Below are 15,483 nucleotides of genomic sequence, written 5' to 3' on the forward strand. Positions count from 1 at the left end.
GCTAATTATAACTATTTGTGCACAAAGAAGTTGCTTTTGTTGTTGTTTGAGGGGTTTTTCTACCTTTACAAATTTGTCATTTTCTTAATACAGAGTTAGGGTTTGGAAGTACTTGTTTCATGCTGAAAAAAAACTTTCGGGGAAAGCTTTTCAGTTTTAAATATTACATTGTAATGGCTCATCCACATAGAAAGAATCTGAATTGTTACATTAATAGCTACTGACATAAAGACAGTTTAATGCATCCCACTTGGTAAATGTGACAGAAAGAGGTGGTACCTAATAAAATGTTTGTTTAGAGTTGTGTAAGAAACCTAGCTTACATAGTGATTTCTCTCTTCAGTAGGTCGAAGATCTCTTCTTTCTTCAGCCTATGTGGATAGCTCAAAATGGGAAAAGAGAAAGAAAGAGGAGCATAGCCTAGGTGAGAAAAGTTTGTTTCGTGTCTCCACTTTGTCCTGAGCTCATTTTTTGCTGTTTTGTCATCTGTAAATCCTTCAAAATAAAAAAGTGTGTGAAACAATATGCTTCTGAGCTTCTATGTCAAAAAGCGCTCAACATGTTAAAAATTTGACATATGTATTCAAAGCTATAGTGCTTTAGTTAGAATTTGCCTGTTTACTTAATGTTTGGTTTCTACAAGCTGATTTTTTTCTTTTACAACTTCCAAAGCGTATGACTCTCTCTGGCTGATGTCTTCATTGACATTGTTTTAACAGTACTGCAGTGTGAAAAAAAGTTATTCTATGAGTATTACAGTATAATCATATTTAAAGACATTTTCAAAAGGGGAAATTTTTGTCAGGGTTTTGCAGTTTCTTCTTGAATTATGGATTTTTTTAGGAGGGGGTGGGGAATGGAACTAAACTTTTCAAGAAGTTATGTGTTAAACTGTATCTGCACATGGTACTGAGATCTGTGGAAATTTTATAGATAAGTTATTTGTCTAGATTACATTTGAAATTACATTCCCCTGTCTTTTTGGTGGCTATGTTAAATAGAAGGCATCTTGCAAAGCATTTTTCCATGCTAAAGATAGATTTTCATTATTTTGTACCAAAGTGTTTCGGAGACTCCTTAATTCATAGTCTGTTTTCATTCCTGGGCCCCTGAGTTGTGGTTGTTATTTGCCTTAGAGATTGTGAGGCCGAAAGAAGAATCAGCAGGTGAAATTCAGGGACTTTTGTCAGGCAGGAGGACAGACAAAATGATCACACTGATGTTTTTTATGCACTAAGTTGTTTCTTTTATGAATGAGCATCTAGGTGGATATTGTCAACATGTTGTATTGTGCATGAACCAGAAACAGCCAGTGGATCCTCATAACTGTAGCTTGGAACCTGCAGAGACTGTTAATACCTTGTTACACTTTGCTGTCAGTAGGACTGCTCATGCAGTGTATTTTGGGCTGGAGCCACAGATTTGTGCCCTGGGATACATTTGAACTAGTCACCTCCAGGTGAAAATGGGTTCTTATTTTGACAAATGTCATAGCCAGTAGAAGTCCACTGTAGAAGAAAACGCTGTGCTGATGCTCGTACAGTCCATGTTTGGCTTTCTTCAGGCCTGGCGAGACCTTCTGTGGCTGTTTGGCAGGCACAGTTCTTTCCACTCCTCCGCTGATGATCTTGAGCCAAAGCAGATGTCTATTCCATGATTTTCAAAGAGCTGCTTTGCATTTTCATTTTGTGTTCACAGAAAAGAGAAAACAAGTTAACACGGTGTCAGCTGTATTAGCATTTTCAGAAAGGAGACAGCCATGCAGACGTCTGCTCTGTAGCTGTCAGGTGTATGGTTGCACATACAATCTTGTCTGTACTAACTGGTGATTACAGCCAGAGTGAGTTCCTTGTGTTGAGGACATGCTCTTTTATTTGTGTCTTTCAAACGTTGTTTCAGAACTATTGTTATGCAAAACTGTGTTGTGAGGATACTTTTAAAGGAAAAAGAAGTATTTTTTGATTTCAAGTCAGTTTCATTTCTCTGCTGCAATGATGTGCTATCCCAGACACAAACTCATTTACTTGTGTCTATGTAAGACATGCTTTATTGTCTTCTCTGCAACCTCAGTTTAGAATCCAGACATGAATGAGTTTAGCAAACTTCAGTACTGAAAAATGTATGGGAAAGAGCAAAACTGTATTTTGTGTACCAAAGCACTTTTGTTCAAGAAGTTAGGAATTGAAAATGTATTAATTTGGAATTTGCAAACTGCTTGCTGGTTGGAAGATACCTCCTTAGAAGTAATTTGAATTCCAGTTATTAAAAATGAAGTACCAAGGAAACCAGAATCCCAGGGGATAGCAGAATCCAAGTGAGATAGGAAATTTGGGTTTTTTGTTAGAAAGATTCACAGTACCTAAATTGGTTCATCTGCAACACCAGATGGCGGTGCTGCCCTTACAGACATGAATGATTTCCATTCAAAGCCTTGTTCAGTACAAAGCTGTTGTTCTTTCCAGTTATGTGGAAATAGAGATAAATGTGGAACATACAAATTTTTAGGGCAAAATATTTGCCTTGGCCTTTATATTTTAATTGGTTCTTTAAAATAAAACAAGGCTTTCTTTATAGCGCTGGTTAGCCTTTGAATTAAGGTGTTAGCTCTGCCCATCACTGCCAGGACAGCTAAGCTTTCCATCTCAGTTATATCGTCATTCCCCACCACTGGATCAGAACTCTGTCTTGAGCAAACCACTTCTAAGAATACAAGGGTATAAATATTGTAAAAGTGACTTTACATGGTGGCCAAATGTGCCACTTATTGATAATGTGCTACTTGCTGATGTAGCTTAAATCTGTGGATAGGTACACCCTGTAAATCAAACTGAAACTATGATAATTTCCGAGGCCACCAAACTAGTATTAGAAGTTATAACCACTGGCTTGGAAGGTGAGGGTCAGTATTTCCCCAGTCATTGTTCTGAGCCACCCTGTTGCAGGCAAAAAGATGTTGAGTTTCTATGAACAAATGAAAAAAGAGTGAACGTGGTATCTCATATACCAGTGTTCTAGAGACCACTCTGAAGTCATGGCCTGAAATTAAATTACCTAAGCTTCTATTTATGGTTTGTTTTGTTAATTTAAATCCATTGGATTCTTGAATATGCAGTAATACATTTTTAGAGAAGTTAAATTTACGGAGTTAATCTTGCAGAAGTGTGTTTTTAGGCAGCATATATGAGAGATTGTAGAGACTAGTGGTTTTTTTGATGAGTCAGATAAAAGCATTTGCAACATGTATCTGTTAAAATGTACTTAGAATTTTGATTTGGCCATTAAAACACTAATTTGGTTTATACACCAGCATAAGCACTTAGGTTTTACCACCAACAATGCCAGGAGGCTTAGGCATTCACATGCTTGGGTTCTAGTACTGCTGTCAGGATCTTTTAACGAAGAAAAAGCTTTAATCTTGATTATTGAATAGCAACTTATGGAGCAGACTTGATTTAAAGAAGGTGGCTGAGTTATTTCAAATTATGAATATGAGGAAAAAAAAGTCTGGTTTTAGGTGCTCTTCACAGAAAACAAGCTAGGAAATAATAACTCATTGCTAATAATTCCTGTAATACTACTAGTGCAGAAGCAGCAATTTATCTGAAAACAAAGCTAAATTTCCCATTATCTTCATTTGTCTGCTATTCTTTTAGATTTAATCAGCCCTCATTTTATTGTTACTCTTACACTGGAGATGATAGATAAGTGTTTCACATTTATATGGAGTTCATAGATACGTGCTTTCCGTACTATAGATCTGATGGAGAGTTTCAGCTTTGTAGACAGCATTAAAGGTCAGTCATTAAAATTCTATGTGTGAACTCTCCTAGAGGATGCTGTTGTATAATGGCTAACAGTCTTGTGATCTTGTATTCATGGCATTGTATCAATTTGGCTTATATTCTACTAGTCAGTGTTTTCTAAAGTGGGCTCTACATCTTCATGAGCACCTAGACAAAAGAAATGCCAAGCTCAGGGCTTGAGCATGGCCCAAAAAAATGCTCATAGGGATCACCTTGTAGTTTTGTGAGAGTGGTGCATAAGAAAAACAGTTCGGGATTAGGTAAATGAACTCTGAGTCTCAGGTCCACGTTGCTGTGTCATCAACCATACCAGATTTTGGAGCAAACACTTCTTTCCAGCGGTCTCAAAATGGAGATTAAGAATGGTGGATGACAGTTGACTTCATTCAGTTAGGCAAGGACCTACCCAGTGCTTTGATCTAGATAAGCTGAGTTGGTTGCAGCACCCCTTCTTTTTAACTTCTAGCGCTATTGGGAATGCTCCCTCTGTCTCTTCCCATGGGCTTCATTATGTCTTTTGTGAGTTCTGGAGAGATGGGTGATAAAGAGTCAAATACAGACACTTCTTGTAAGGATATTCCCATATAAGTTTCTTTACCATTAAAAAATTCTATCTGGTTTTTTAGTGGTTATCTTGTATAGCATGGCTTTGATAACCCATGTCACCTGAGCATCTTGCACTGTCTTTTGTGCGAGCAGGTACTGGCCTTACTAACTTTGCCACAAATTTCCCTTTGCTTTCATAGTCATGAAAAGTTTGCCTTCCCTCAGCCAGAAGATAAATGCTCATTTTGTGTTTTGAAGAACTCCTCAGGAAGAAAGTTGTTATGTAAACAAGGAATACTGCTATGTGGCAGACAGCAGCATTGTACAGACTAGGAGTCAACTCTTCTATTGCAAGTCAGGGCTCTGTCATTTTACTGAAGAGAAAACTTCATCCATGTGCTGTAATTTGACAGATTACCTGTAAAGTCAGAGTAGCAATGAATGTCATTTGTACTGTTAAAACTGTACCCTCCAGTGTTCGCTGCAGTACAGGTGTGTTTTTAAAGTAAAAAATAGTGAATACCACTTGTTTTGTGGACAGCATCCCTCAGAGACACAGCATGTTACTGGTGTGGTGCTGTTTCCTGCCCCTGACATCTTTGCAAGAGTAGAAGGTTTAGTCAGTTCTGATGTGGTGCTGCAATGTCTGCTTACCTCACATTTCATTGACAGGTGTGGAGGCAGGATGACCTTTTTGGAAAATTAATTGGAAAAAGAGCCAACCCATCAGCTCATCAAGGATGGCCAGCGGTCATCTGAGCCATCATCATTACTGAGAGGTGTCAAAGGAGTGACTCACTTAGTAACAGTTGCAAAGGGTGAAGCAAGTTCCAAATGTTGCAGAGGGAATATGTTAGGTTCCTGGTCCTCAAGATGGGGGAGAATAGCAAAAAGGAGTACAATTGAAGTCTCTACAGCCTATGGATTTGATATCATCAGTTTATGGTCAAACAGATGACATTCAGCATATGTTGAACAGTTTACTCTTTATGAGTCACATTTATTTTCCAGGAGCAGTACAAAACTAAACCTTCAAATTAAATTAATTTAACTTCCAATTAAGTTCATCAAATGCAATGGCTGGCTACCTGTTCAACAGTCAGAAGTTTAAGTTCCTGCATGGTCAGATTAATATTGTTGTATGACTGCTGAAGCAGAATGCTATAAAGTTACTTAGCTACTGGCATAGTGCCCCATTTGATTAACAGGATTTCTTTGGATTGCTGTTCATGACTGTAAGGTTTATCAGTATGGTATTACATGTTTCTGTGTCTCATTGTTTTACCATAAAATAAAAGTCCATGCATAAAGCACTGTCCAGCATGTGCTAGGCTTGAAAGCAAGTGGGAATTTTAAGGACATCTGCTAAGTTTTTGTTTTAGATTACTTACGTTCGTTGTACTAATTTCATCCAGCGCATTATATATAGAGTAGTTTGCTTTTTTCCCCTCCTTTTCTAATAAGTTAGGATCATCACGTTGAGAACTTTTTAATGTATTATTTTCTGTTAAAGTGTTCCACAGTAATAGAAAGTACTGTTTTCATAAAATTTCAAAATGAGACCTTAAGGACCCAGAATTTGATTTCATGGACACAGGTTCTATTCTAGGTTATATAATGGCTCTGCAGATTTTCCTGTTGTCCCAGTTGATTAAACACACTCTTTTTCTGCTTTCTCCAGCTGACTTAGCCCACTTAATGGACAGAACCTATGAAAGAAAACTGCCTGTCAGCTCTTTGACAGTAGCCCGGGTAAGGAAATAAATCCCAATCATAAAGTGGTAGAAGGGACTGTGGAATGCTTGTGTAATCAAGTGAGCTGAGAGGTGATAAATGATATCACCTCTTTTGAGAGTTCTGGGATCATAAATGTCTTGTTATACTGTTAAATTGCTGTATAAAGCTGTTTTATTGATACTTTGTACTCGCTAGTTAGTACCCAGACCATAGGGTCTTCAAAACAGAATTTTTTTTTTTCTCGGTAAAATCAGGCCTCACTGTTACTGGGTTATGTGTTTCCTGCCTTCCTGCCTTTCTGTCTTTGTGAGAGCTTTAAAGCCTCCTGAGGCACTGGTATAAGAACCCAGGCAGCTAAGGGAATGCATTGAATTAGTACACTGCATTGTCTGTCTTCCTCCACTTCCAGGCTCCTTTCAGAGTGAGGCGGAGGTGGAAATATTTTGCTTTTATAGTTTTCTTTCATTGCAGCAGACTGAGGCAGAACAGATGCTGACATGGGTTAAGCAAAGCCACTGCTTTTACTGAAATTAGTAACCAGTTCCATCCTCTGGATGGGTTAATCTGGAAAGGGGGGAGGAAAAGCAGAGATACAGGATCTGTTTTTAAATTCCCTGTGTAAATGAGTGTTTGTAATGAACAGGAAAATAAATATGTCACTTGTTTAAAAAACAAAACAGCAAACTAATTTCAGTCTTCAAAATTACCCAGAGAAGCTGAGTTACCTCAGTAAATATCCCTAATTAGTAATATCACTGATTCGGATAATTTGCGCCACTAACTGAGGTGTCACAGAAGGCTTTGTTCAGTTACAAGAGCAAGCATTTATACAGATCAAGCATTCTTGACGATTGCTTCTGAGACAGTGTCCATGAGGGATATGGGTGTTCCTTTCCTTTTTATGAAGATTTATTCCTTTCTTGCTTTGGGCTGACCTCCCTGGAGAAATGGCATTTTCAGATTGTCAAACAGCACCACTTTCCAATACCTGGAGCTAACATCATCTTCTTTTTTTCTGAAATGTAGGTAAAGCACATAAGAAATGGGAGACCAAATACCAGGCAGCTGAAGTTACTGTTTTTAGCTTAGGCTTAGGGTAAAGAGAAGTACTGACCTTGAGAACATGTTTGTATATTCTGAACTGAAGGTATTATATTATGAAGATGCTGTAGAGTTCCAGCATCTTTATGCTTATGTTAGTAAAACTTACAGGAAAACAGGATTCACTGTTAACATAAGACAAAATCTGGTTGAAAACTTGGCTTGTATTTAAGTAATTGATAGAACTGGGAGTTTTGTAAGAAGACAGGATTGTAAATGAGAGGACAATTGTGCTTTACAGCATGGGGGTTGATTTTTTTCTTACCATTATTTATAAGTATAGTGAAATACAAAATGTTGCTGTCCCTATGCTTCAGAATATGTAGTATGAATAGGCACAACTGGCAAACTATAGGGAAAAGAATATTTTTTGGAAAAAGAAATGAGGCATGTCAAGACTCACTCAAAATTCTGGCAAAAATGTAAGGATCTGAATGTACGCTTAAAATAAAGGGTGTGATTAAAGAGCAAAAGATTTGGAGGAACAGCAGAATTACAGGGCTGTAGGTATTTAATCATCAGATGGCCTTCAAGGTGCATAAAGTTTTTCAGAATTAAGGAAGGGAGTTGTCTCAGTTTAAAAAGGTTTGAGTTTTAGCAGTCTAGAAGAAACCAGAGTTAGGAGCAAGCAAAGATGTGAAGAATTCCAGTACTGTCAGACAGCTAAATATGCCAAACAAACGTGTCTTGTTATTGCACTTTGTTCTAATATGCTTTGTGTGAGTGCTCCCCTTTTAAGCTTTTATTTCTTATTTTTTAATCAGTTTGTTGACAACATTTCTTCACGAGAAGAAGTGGATCAAGCCGAATACTACCTTTACAAGTAAGCATCTTTTCTCCCCAGCATGAACTTTGAGTCGTACAAGTAAATACCATGAAGTCTTGTCCTTTGCAGACTGACCGTTTCCAGCTTCTTGGCTTTGATTTCTGTCTTGCAAAATATGCACATCTACTTGTCTTGCACCTCACAGCCAAGGGCTTTCTTGGCAACCTCTCCATGGCTATGGCTGCCCTTCTCTGGACCTCTGGCATGTCTCCTGTCATGCACGTTAATCTGCAATACTGAACTAGCAGCTAATGCAACCTCCAGCTGTGGTTTACATTAGAGATGCTGAAATTACAAGGAATCATGTTTTTCACAGTTTTTCCTTCTGAAACTCTTTTTTGTTCTCTGAGTCTATATTTATCTAGATTGGCTATATGATATTTACGTGTCTTAAGTGGAGGACTCTAGGAAGCTTGTTGCCTTAGAACACCAAAAAATGAAAATGGTCATCTTGTGGTAACGATCAAGTTGTGCTGGTTTGGGCAAATTTAGAAATATAACCTCTGAGAGAAGGCAGGTCACCACCCCTCCCCCACCAGGTTCGGGAAAAATAAATTTTCCTCGAAGGAAAGTGAAGGAGATAAAAACTATTTATTTAACAACCACACGGGAAAAGGAAAATAATGCTAAATAATAAAATTTTGCTGTGGAGAAAAAAGCCTGGGAAAGCGTTTGAGTCCTCCCTTTGGTCTCCTTGGAGCTGGGGCTTGGCCCAGGGCCAGGCCCTCTGTGCCTGGTGGCAAGTCCTCCAGATGTGCTCTGAAGTTGAAGCAGTCCAGCAGAAAAGGGAAAAAAATCTGGAGTTCCAGGGCGGGAAAAAAAACTTCAACTCTCAGTCTCTCTCCGGAGAAAAAGAAACTGAACAACTGGCCAAAAACTGACCCGGGAGCAGCAAGCCGGGTGCTTCCTCGCCCCGCTGCCGCAGCTGGGAAAAAAAGAGTTGCCATCTCTGTGTGACCTTGAACAAGCTGCAAACTGCTTTGAAGAAGTTTTGCTCAGTTTTTCCTTCCCCCTCTCAGGCTCAGCTTAGAGGCGCAGAAAGGCACAAGAATTAATTTCTGGGCATAGGGCAGCGATATGGGATACACATCACAAAGTCACCCCAAGACACAAGTCAAGGCTGAATGAAATACATTATCCCCTTAGTACTTCTGTGTTTCCCAGATAAGCTGTATAGTTCACTTTATGCATGGGTTGTTAGGGTTTTCAGTGACTATTTTTGTGTTGATTGAAGTGTACAGGGTACCTTTTCTGGTAGTGTCAGGTTGAATGCTTGCTTGCTTCGTGTCAATACCTCTTAATATTGACTTTAAGAGGGTAGCAATTCTTGCTGATCACTAGAATAAATTAGTTCTTTTATGGTGGTTGCAGACATGTTTTGAGAGCTAAGTTTTGTGAAGGAGAAAGTAACGCATCCTGTCAAAGCACATGAGAGAGCATCCTTACAAATAATGTCAGGTTGTTATTTGTAAATAATAATGATCGGGTTTTTTTAGTTACGGTGTTTTCTGGATAGCTGGTTTATGTATATGCACAGTTTTAAGTACGTGACTGCATTAGACTTCTGATGTCCCTGATTCTGTGGTACTGTTGGGACAGTATCTGAACCTCGGAACTTCAAGATGGAAACAGTAGAAACCCAGCTGGTTAATACTAGCAGTATCCTGTAGTTTAAGAATAAAAGTAGGAAGAAGAATCTTTTACAGAGGGGAGGTTAGTGGAGTTTTCATTCCTTTTGACCAAGATTTCATTAGTCATATCAGAATCTGTGATCAGAAATCAGTTCTCCATCCTGCAACAGCAGACATGGAAGCAGGAGAAGGTAAAGCCAGTTTAATGCAAGCCCTCTAGTACCTTTTAGTGACATTCTTGAATGCATTATATTATGCCACATGTACTTAGGTCCTCTCTGATGGAGTCAGGCACTCTAGGGTCAGGGATTCCAAGAGACCTTTGACTTCCCTGACATGCAAAGGAAAGTGTGGTAGTTTTAATTGCTAAGTCTCAAAATGGTACAGATAAAATCCAGATAGTGAGGTGTCTGTAATGTATCTTACAGATTCTTTCTTCTTGAAAAAAGAAGTTCAGAAAGAGTGACAAAAAATTAGAAGCATAAAAAATGGTCCATAGTAGGAGGGAGAGAATATTGTGGGAATCTCTTAACATGTAAAAATATCCTTCTTAATCTGTGCCTGGTTAGTACATCAGGTAAAAATACAGGATTTCTATCTTTAAGTACACATTCTAATGGAGAGAGTTACAATTCAAAAACAATTATGGTTATTTACTATTTTCCTAAGATAAAATTTTCCTGTGTCTAGTGAGAGTATAGTTAGGTGCATATTAAATATAATCATTTGCCATTGATACAGATTTTAGTAGTCTGTATGGAGAAAATAGAAAAGTATTGACTTGTTACATGGCCCGTCAGACATGCTCTGGCTGGAATTTTTCTTCTGTGTGTCCCTGTAATGCTGCTTTGTTTTGGTGTTGCAAAATGGTTAGTCTTTTGGTGATGTTAGCATCAATTTTCAAGGAGACTTCATTCCAGCATTGGTCCATGAAACTATTCTCAAAATGGATGTGTATGCAGGTAGTGAAACAGCGTAGAGAGGTCTGTAATTAATGTAAAAATCCTAATAATAATAGCATTTTCTCTGTCAAGTGAAAATAAATGTTCTGGCTTCAGGATATAGGAGATCTGGTGGGTATTTGCAAGACCCTTTAGTTGGTCTTTACATTTTGCGCTTAGGCTGGAGGTTAAAAGAAAGACATTTTTATAAAGATAGGTCTTTGCAGCTGGGAGGATGTTTGACACTGAGAAGTGTCCTGTGTAAATGGCTACACCATGAAACATAGATGAGGGGGGTAGAGAGGGAAAGTTAAGAAGCAGCGAAGCTTTGACAAGAACGAGAAATCTCTTTTTCTGCCTTAGCGAGAAGGTTCCAAGCACAATTTTTCTTTTTATTTAAGAATAAACTTCTAAACAGGAGAAAGGCAGTATCAAAGTAAAACTGGTTTCATGTCTGTTTTTTATGTTTTACGTCTTCTGAGGTATACAAATGCATTGCAAACAAGTGTCATGTATGTGGCCTGGTAAGTTGACTGTATGTGCATTTGCTTGAACATAAATAATCAGAATGCTCCCAGAGTCCTTTGGTTTTTCCCATAGCTGCTTGTAGAATAATAGAGAGGGGAACTTGGTATCTCTCCCCAGTGTTTGGTGCCTCTGGCAATCTGAGGGGAAGGGTAAACAGTTCCAAGGCCCCTACACGTAATGGCACTTCCATGCTTGCAGTGTGGGGTTTTCTTGAAGACGGGAGTGACAGAACTTGTAATTGTTAGCTTCGTAGACTGGAGACTTTTCTTCTATTAAGTGAGGCGCAGAACATATTTTCAAAAAGTGTATTCTGGAGCATTAGCATAATGCATTTACGAAGCCAAAATAAGATATATGTATTATATTTAGACCTGTTTCTATTTTCTATCCATTTGAAGCAGTGGATTTCCAGCCATACTGCCTCCACAGAGGATCTTGAGCTCTCAAGAATAGCTGTGTGGAAACTGCTATGCTACACTGTGGAACATGTCAGTAAGATGGTAAAGGCCAGTTTGAGGCATGATGTCATCTGCTTTCAGTGCTCCTCTTTTTGTTCTTCTCTGAATAACTCCCCCCCTCTGTTAACTGTCAGACTTTAAAAAAATCCTTTCATCTCCTAGGATCCCAACAAAAATTCTCATCAGAATGCAGAGCACTTTCAGCCAGATCAAAGATCTGCAGTTCGCCTTACTTTGTCCTGTCTCACTGAGATGTCACTATTTCACACATCAGGGTGTTTTTCATTTGATTGAAACATTAGCATAATGAAGAGAGGTTTTGTGATGAGGTAACTGCTGATTTTGTATGTAGGTTTTATGCCAACAAAGATTTTTCAATGTGTGTGAAAAGAATTGGTGAAGTTTTTATGTTGAGATTCCTCAAGAGAATTTTTAATTGCATTAAACCCATGACCCACCATGTAGAAAAAAGTATGCACGCTGTCTGCAGAATGTGTTTATATGTGCATGTGCTCTGCAAATTCTTGCACAATCTGCCTAAATCTTTTTATTACCTTCCTGTGATTGGTAATTGGTTTTTTTGAAAACAGACCTGTTTCTGCAGACTTCAGGATTTATTACCTGGGGTCCATGCTTGATTGTAATCACAAAATGGGACAATAGCAAATGATTAGAAATTATTCTTAAATGTAATGTCTTTTATAGAATCATAGAATTGTTTAGGTTGGATGGTAGTAAGTTACAGTTTTGAGGCCTGATTTCAGCCTTTAAATCATTTTGGGACTGTGATCTCTGTACATATGAAATTGTGCTTTTTCCTAGTAATACCTGTGTATCACTACTTAAGGCAACATTACATGCAAAATAAGTTTCACCTGCACTCTTCTATGCATGTCTGTTCTGTGGGTGCAGAAGTTTTGCTTTCATACCAGTCATGCAGTTCTAAAAATGTTGTTACTCTAAAGTATTGTTTATAATAAATTATCACAATGGATCAAAAAAAGTGTATTCCTGAATGATATTTACATGGCATTCATTCTCTTTGTTTCTGTATATAAATCTACAGTACATAATGACTACCATTAACCTGTTCCAGCACAAATAAAAGAGATGTAGACACAGTCCTGTAACGTATTTAATTCTTCCTTTGAGATGTTCTCATTCTCTTAAGACTGTAGGTGAAATAGACTTCATTAACTGATCAGGTCTTGGTTTTCAATGCCTCTAGAGAAATATTTGGGTTAATAAAAAGGTATAAAAATAAATGAATCAGAAGCATCTGCCTGCTATTCAAGTTATGCTGCAGTTACATTTTGAAATGATACTGAAAAGAAAAAAGTAGGGAAAAATACACCTTGTAGGCTGAATGGTATGTTTTACCAGTTTGGATGCCCCTGTAGGTGGAGTGTTCTAAAATAAGTTCATTTGCAAAAGATTTGGGCAGTTCTTCAGCAGGTAGGCAGGCACAAGGAAGGGAAACACCAGAGAGATTTACCTCATTGGAATATTTACTTATTTTCATGTGAATGACAGAAATACTAGTGTTTAGTGCTGTTCCACTATGGTTGCCAGTGTGCGATGCTGCTTTATGTGAAGAAATATTGGTAACTATCCAAGCCAGTGCTGTCAGATATAAGTGTTCTGGCTGTACAGACTGCACTGTGCTCCTGGCTCCAGCATTCACTCATTTCTGCACTGAGGGGCACATGTTCTTACTCTCCCTGTCATCTTTCACAGTTTCTTTGTTGTCGTCGTCTGTCTGTGGTTTGTCACAGTCTGAACTGTCGGAATCTTTGGAAAAAACAATTAGTAGCTATGTTTCAGAACTCAGAGCCGAATTTCAGCATACCTTTTCCTGTAACCGCATCAGATTTCAGTGTGCTCAGCGTAACATGCTGTGAAGTGCAGGAGAACGATCAATAAAGATAGCACACTGAAGAGGGTTCAGAAAGATCTTTTCCTGTAATACATGCCTTTTCAGTCATCTGCTTTTCATCATTCATCTGTCCTTTTGAATACACTTTTCTGTAAACTTGGCGGAAACTGGACAAGAACTTTCTAGGCACTGCATATAAAAGCACAAAAAGTTGGAAGGCTTTCCATCAACACTAATTTTTTTTTTTTTTTTTGTGTTGCTGACACTAGAAGGGTAAGCATTTGGATTTTAAAACTTCATATTTAAAACGAGGAAAAAAAGGATTCTTCTACAAACAGAATGCAATATCAGTGTTGGGGGTAATCTCTCCTTCTCCTCCGCAATATTTCAATGTCAATAGAAAGACAAAGCCAGTCAGATTCAGAAATTGACAGAAGTGACTTGGTCTACCATATGGATACATTTTTCATTTAGTATTGGAAGACAGGCTTTCATTACAATTCTTGGAGGAAAAGAATATTAGCAGGACTTCCCTATTTTTCACCCAGCATCTTTTTTGCCAGCAGCTCAAAGCTTTCTGTCTAGTAGCTTCTACTGGAAATAGTCTGAAGTACAATGTGACCAGATCTCAACTGTTGAACTCGTATATTGAAGGAGAAAGGGCAATTTTATCTGAGTTTGACCCATACTCATCCTTAAAGGTCAATTTTGCTATATCCGGTGGCATTCTAGAAGTTGTACAGTAAACCCCTGCATCAGCAAACAACCTGTCTGGAGGCAGATCTTGCATTATGTTTTAGAAATACTGAAAGTCCAGACAGAGATTAAATGCAGCCAAAAATGTAGAGAGTGAGCTGTTCGTATGAATACAAATGACCTGGACAGACTAAAACCTTTTACAAGTTTTGGAATTTAAAACAAGTACAAGCAAAGATCTGCTGCTTTGCTAGCTTTAGTTAATGACTAATGCAACTAATAATTGTAAAGATATACTGGAGAATTAACTCCATCTGGCTTCCTCTGCAAGGAATTTCAGGTTCCACTACTGCCCCTGAGCTGTCTCCAATCCCATGTAAATAGAAGAAAAAGTATATGAAGTTAATGTTTCTGTTGAGCTCCCTGTCTTTTAGCTTTCCCGAATAGTGTTAAACAGTACAGCAATCTTTCCTCTTTCAGTTATGTTGATAGTGGCAGCTACCAGCTGCCCATTTATTAGACCTACAAACATAACGAGGGCTACCACGGACCTTTCCTTAGGAACTGTTAACTTTGTGATTATTGTATCCATCCACCTAAATCATTCTTTTGTGTGGTGCAAGTATGTATTTCCTTTTTGAATCAAAATAAATACAGTAGAAAAAATAACTATGAACTACTTGTTACTATCAACTTTTTATGGAATAATCTTGACATGCTGTAGACCAGAGCTGTCTTTTTGCAGGTAGGCTGATCAGAATTAGAATTATTTGAATTGCTGATCTCAGTTTAGATCGGCAAGCAAGAAACTTTAATTCAAATAAAATATTTTAATAATGTTTCATGTTTATAATTTAGATTACTTTCTAAAGAAAGCCTTATTGGTGTTTTCTGGCAGCAGAAAACAAGTTCTTCAAAGCAGTTTCATTTCTTTGGAAGGATTGTACTCAATTTGGAACCATTTTCTTACTGAGCAAAGAGACACTCTTGTGTAGATAGTTTCAAGGTTAACAGGTATTTCTTTACAGGTTTATTTTATATATCTGATTTTCTTCTAAAAAAAAAGAGAAATGTTTACCAGAGTGGTATTTTTCCTGGTGTGGACAGCCGCCTTTGAGAAAGAACCTTAAATTAAAGTATTACTTTTCTGCAAATATTCACATTTTAATGAGTGTGTGAACATTCATGATATTAAATACAGCATGGAAAGTGTTTAGAACATATTTTGTATTTAAAATTTAACAATACAAGGAAATCTTGTTTTTATTTGGTGAAATAGCAGATTCTCAATATGTCAGGATTTTTTAGTTGTAGGTGCTAGTTTTTATTCCTGTTTTATT

The 15,483-nt window shown here is 37.8% G+C and overlaps 1 protein-coding gene across 5 annotated transcripts in view; it reads left to right on the forward strand.

The window, feature by feature from the left end:
* Positions 1-349: 349 nt before the first annotated feature.
* Positions 350-15,483, forward strand: part of MRPS27 (mitochondrial ribosomal protein S27) — a 41,616-nt gene continuing 26,482 nt past the window's right edge. The window contains exons 1-3 of one of the 5 annotated variants that reach the window (XM_017740686.1): positions 350-424; positions 6,031-6,101; positions 7,952-8,010. In XM_017740686.1, the coding sequence (XP_017596175.1) occupies positions 6,048-6,101; positions 7,952-8,010 (113 nt within the window). In that variant the 5' untranslated portion in view covers positions 350-424; positions 6,031-6,047. Of the gene's footprint in view, positions 425-6,030; positions 6,102-7,951; positions 8,011-11,511; positions 11,602-15,483 lie in introns of those variants that run through there. The other 4 variants (XM_017740689.1, XM_017740690.1, XM_017740688.1 and 1 more) reach the window with 4 other exon arrangements.

Source organism: Corvus brachyrhynchos, unplaced genomic scaffold (assembly GCF_000691975.1).
Source record: "Corvus brachyrhynchos isolate BGI_N302 unplaced genomic scaffold, ASM69197v1 scaffold467, whole genome shotgun sequence".
Taxonomy (NCBI): Eukaryota; Metazoa; Chordata; class Aves; order Passeriformes; family Corvidae; genus Corvus; species Corvus brachyrhynchos.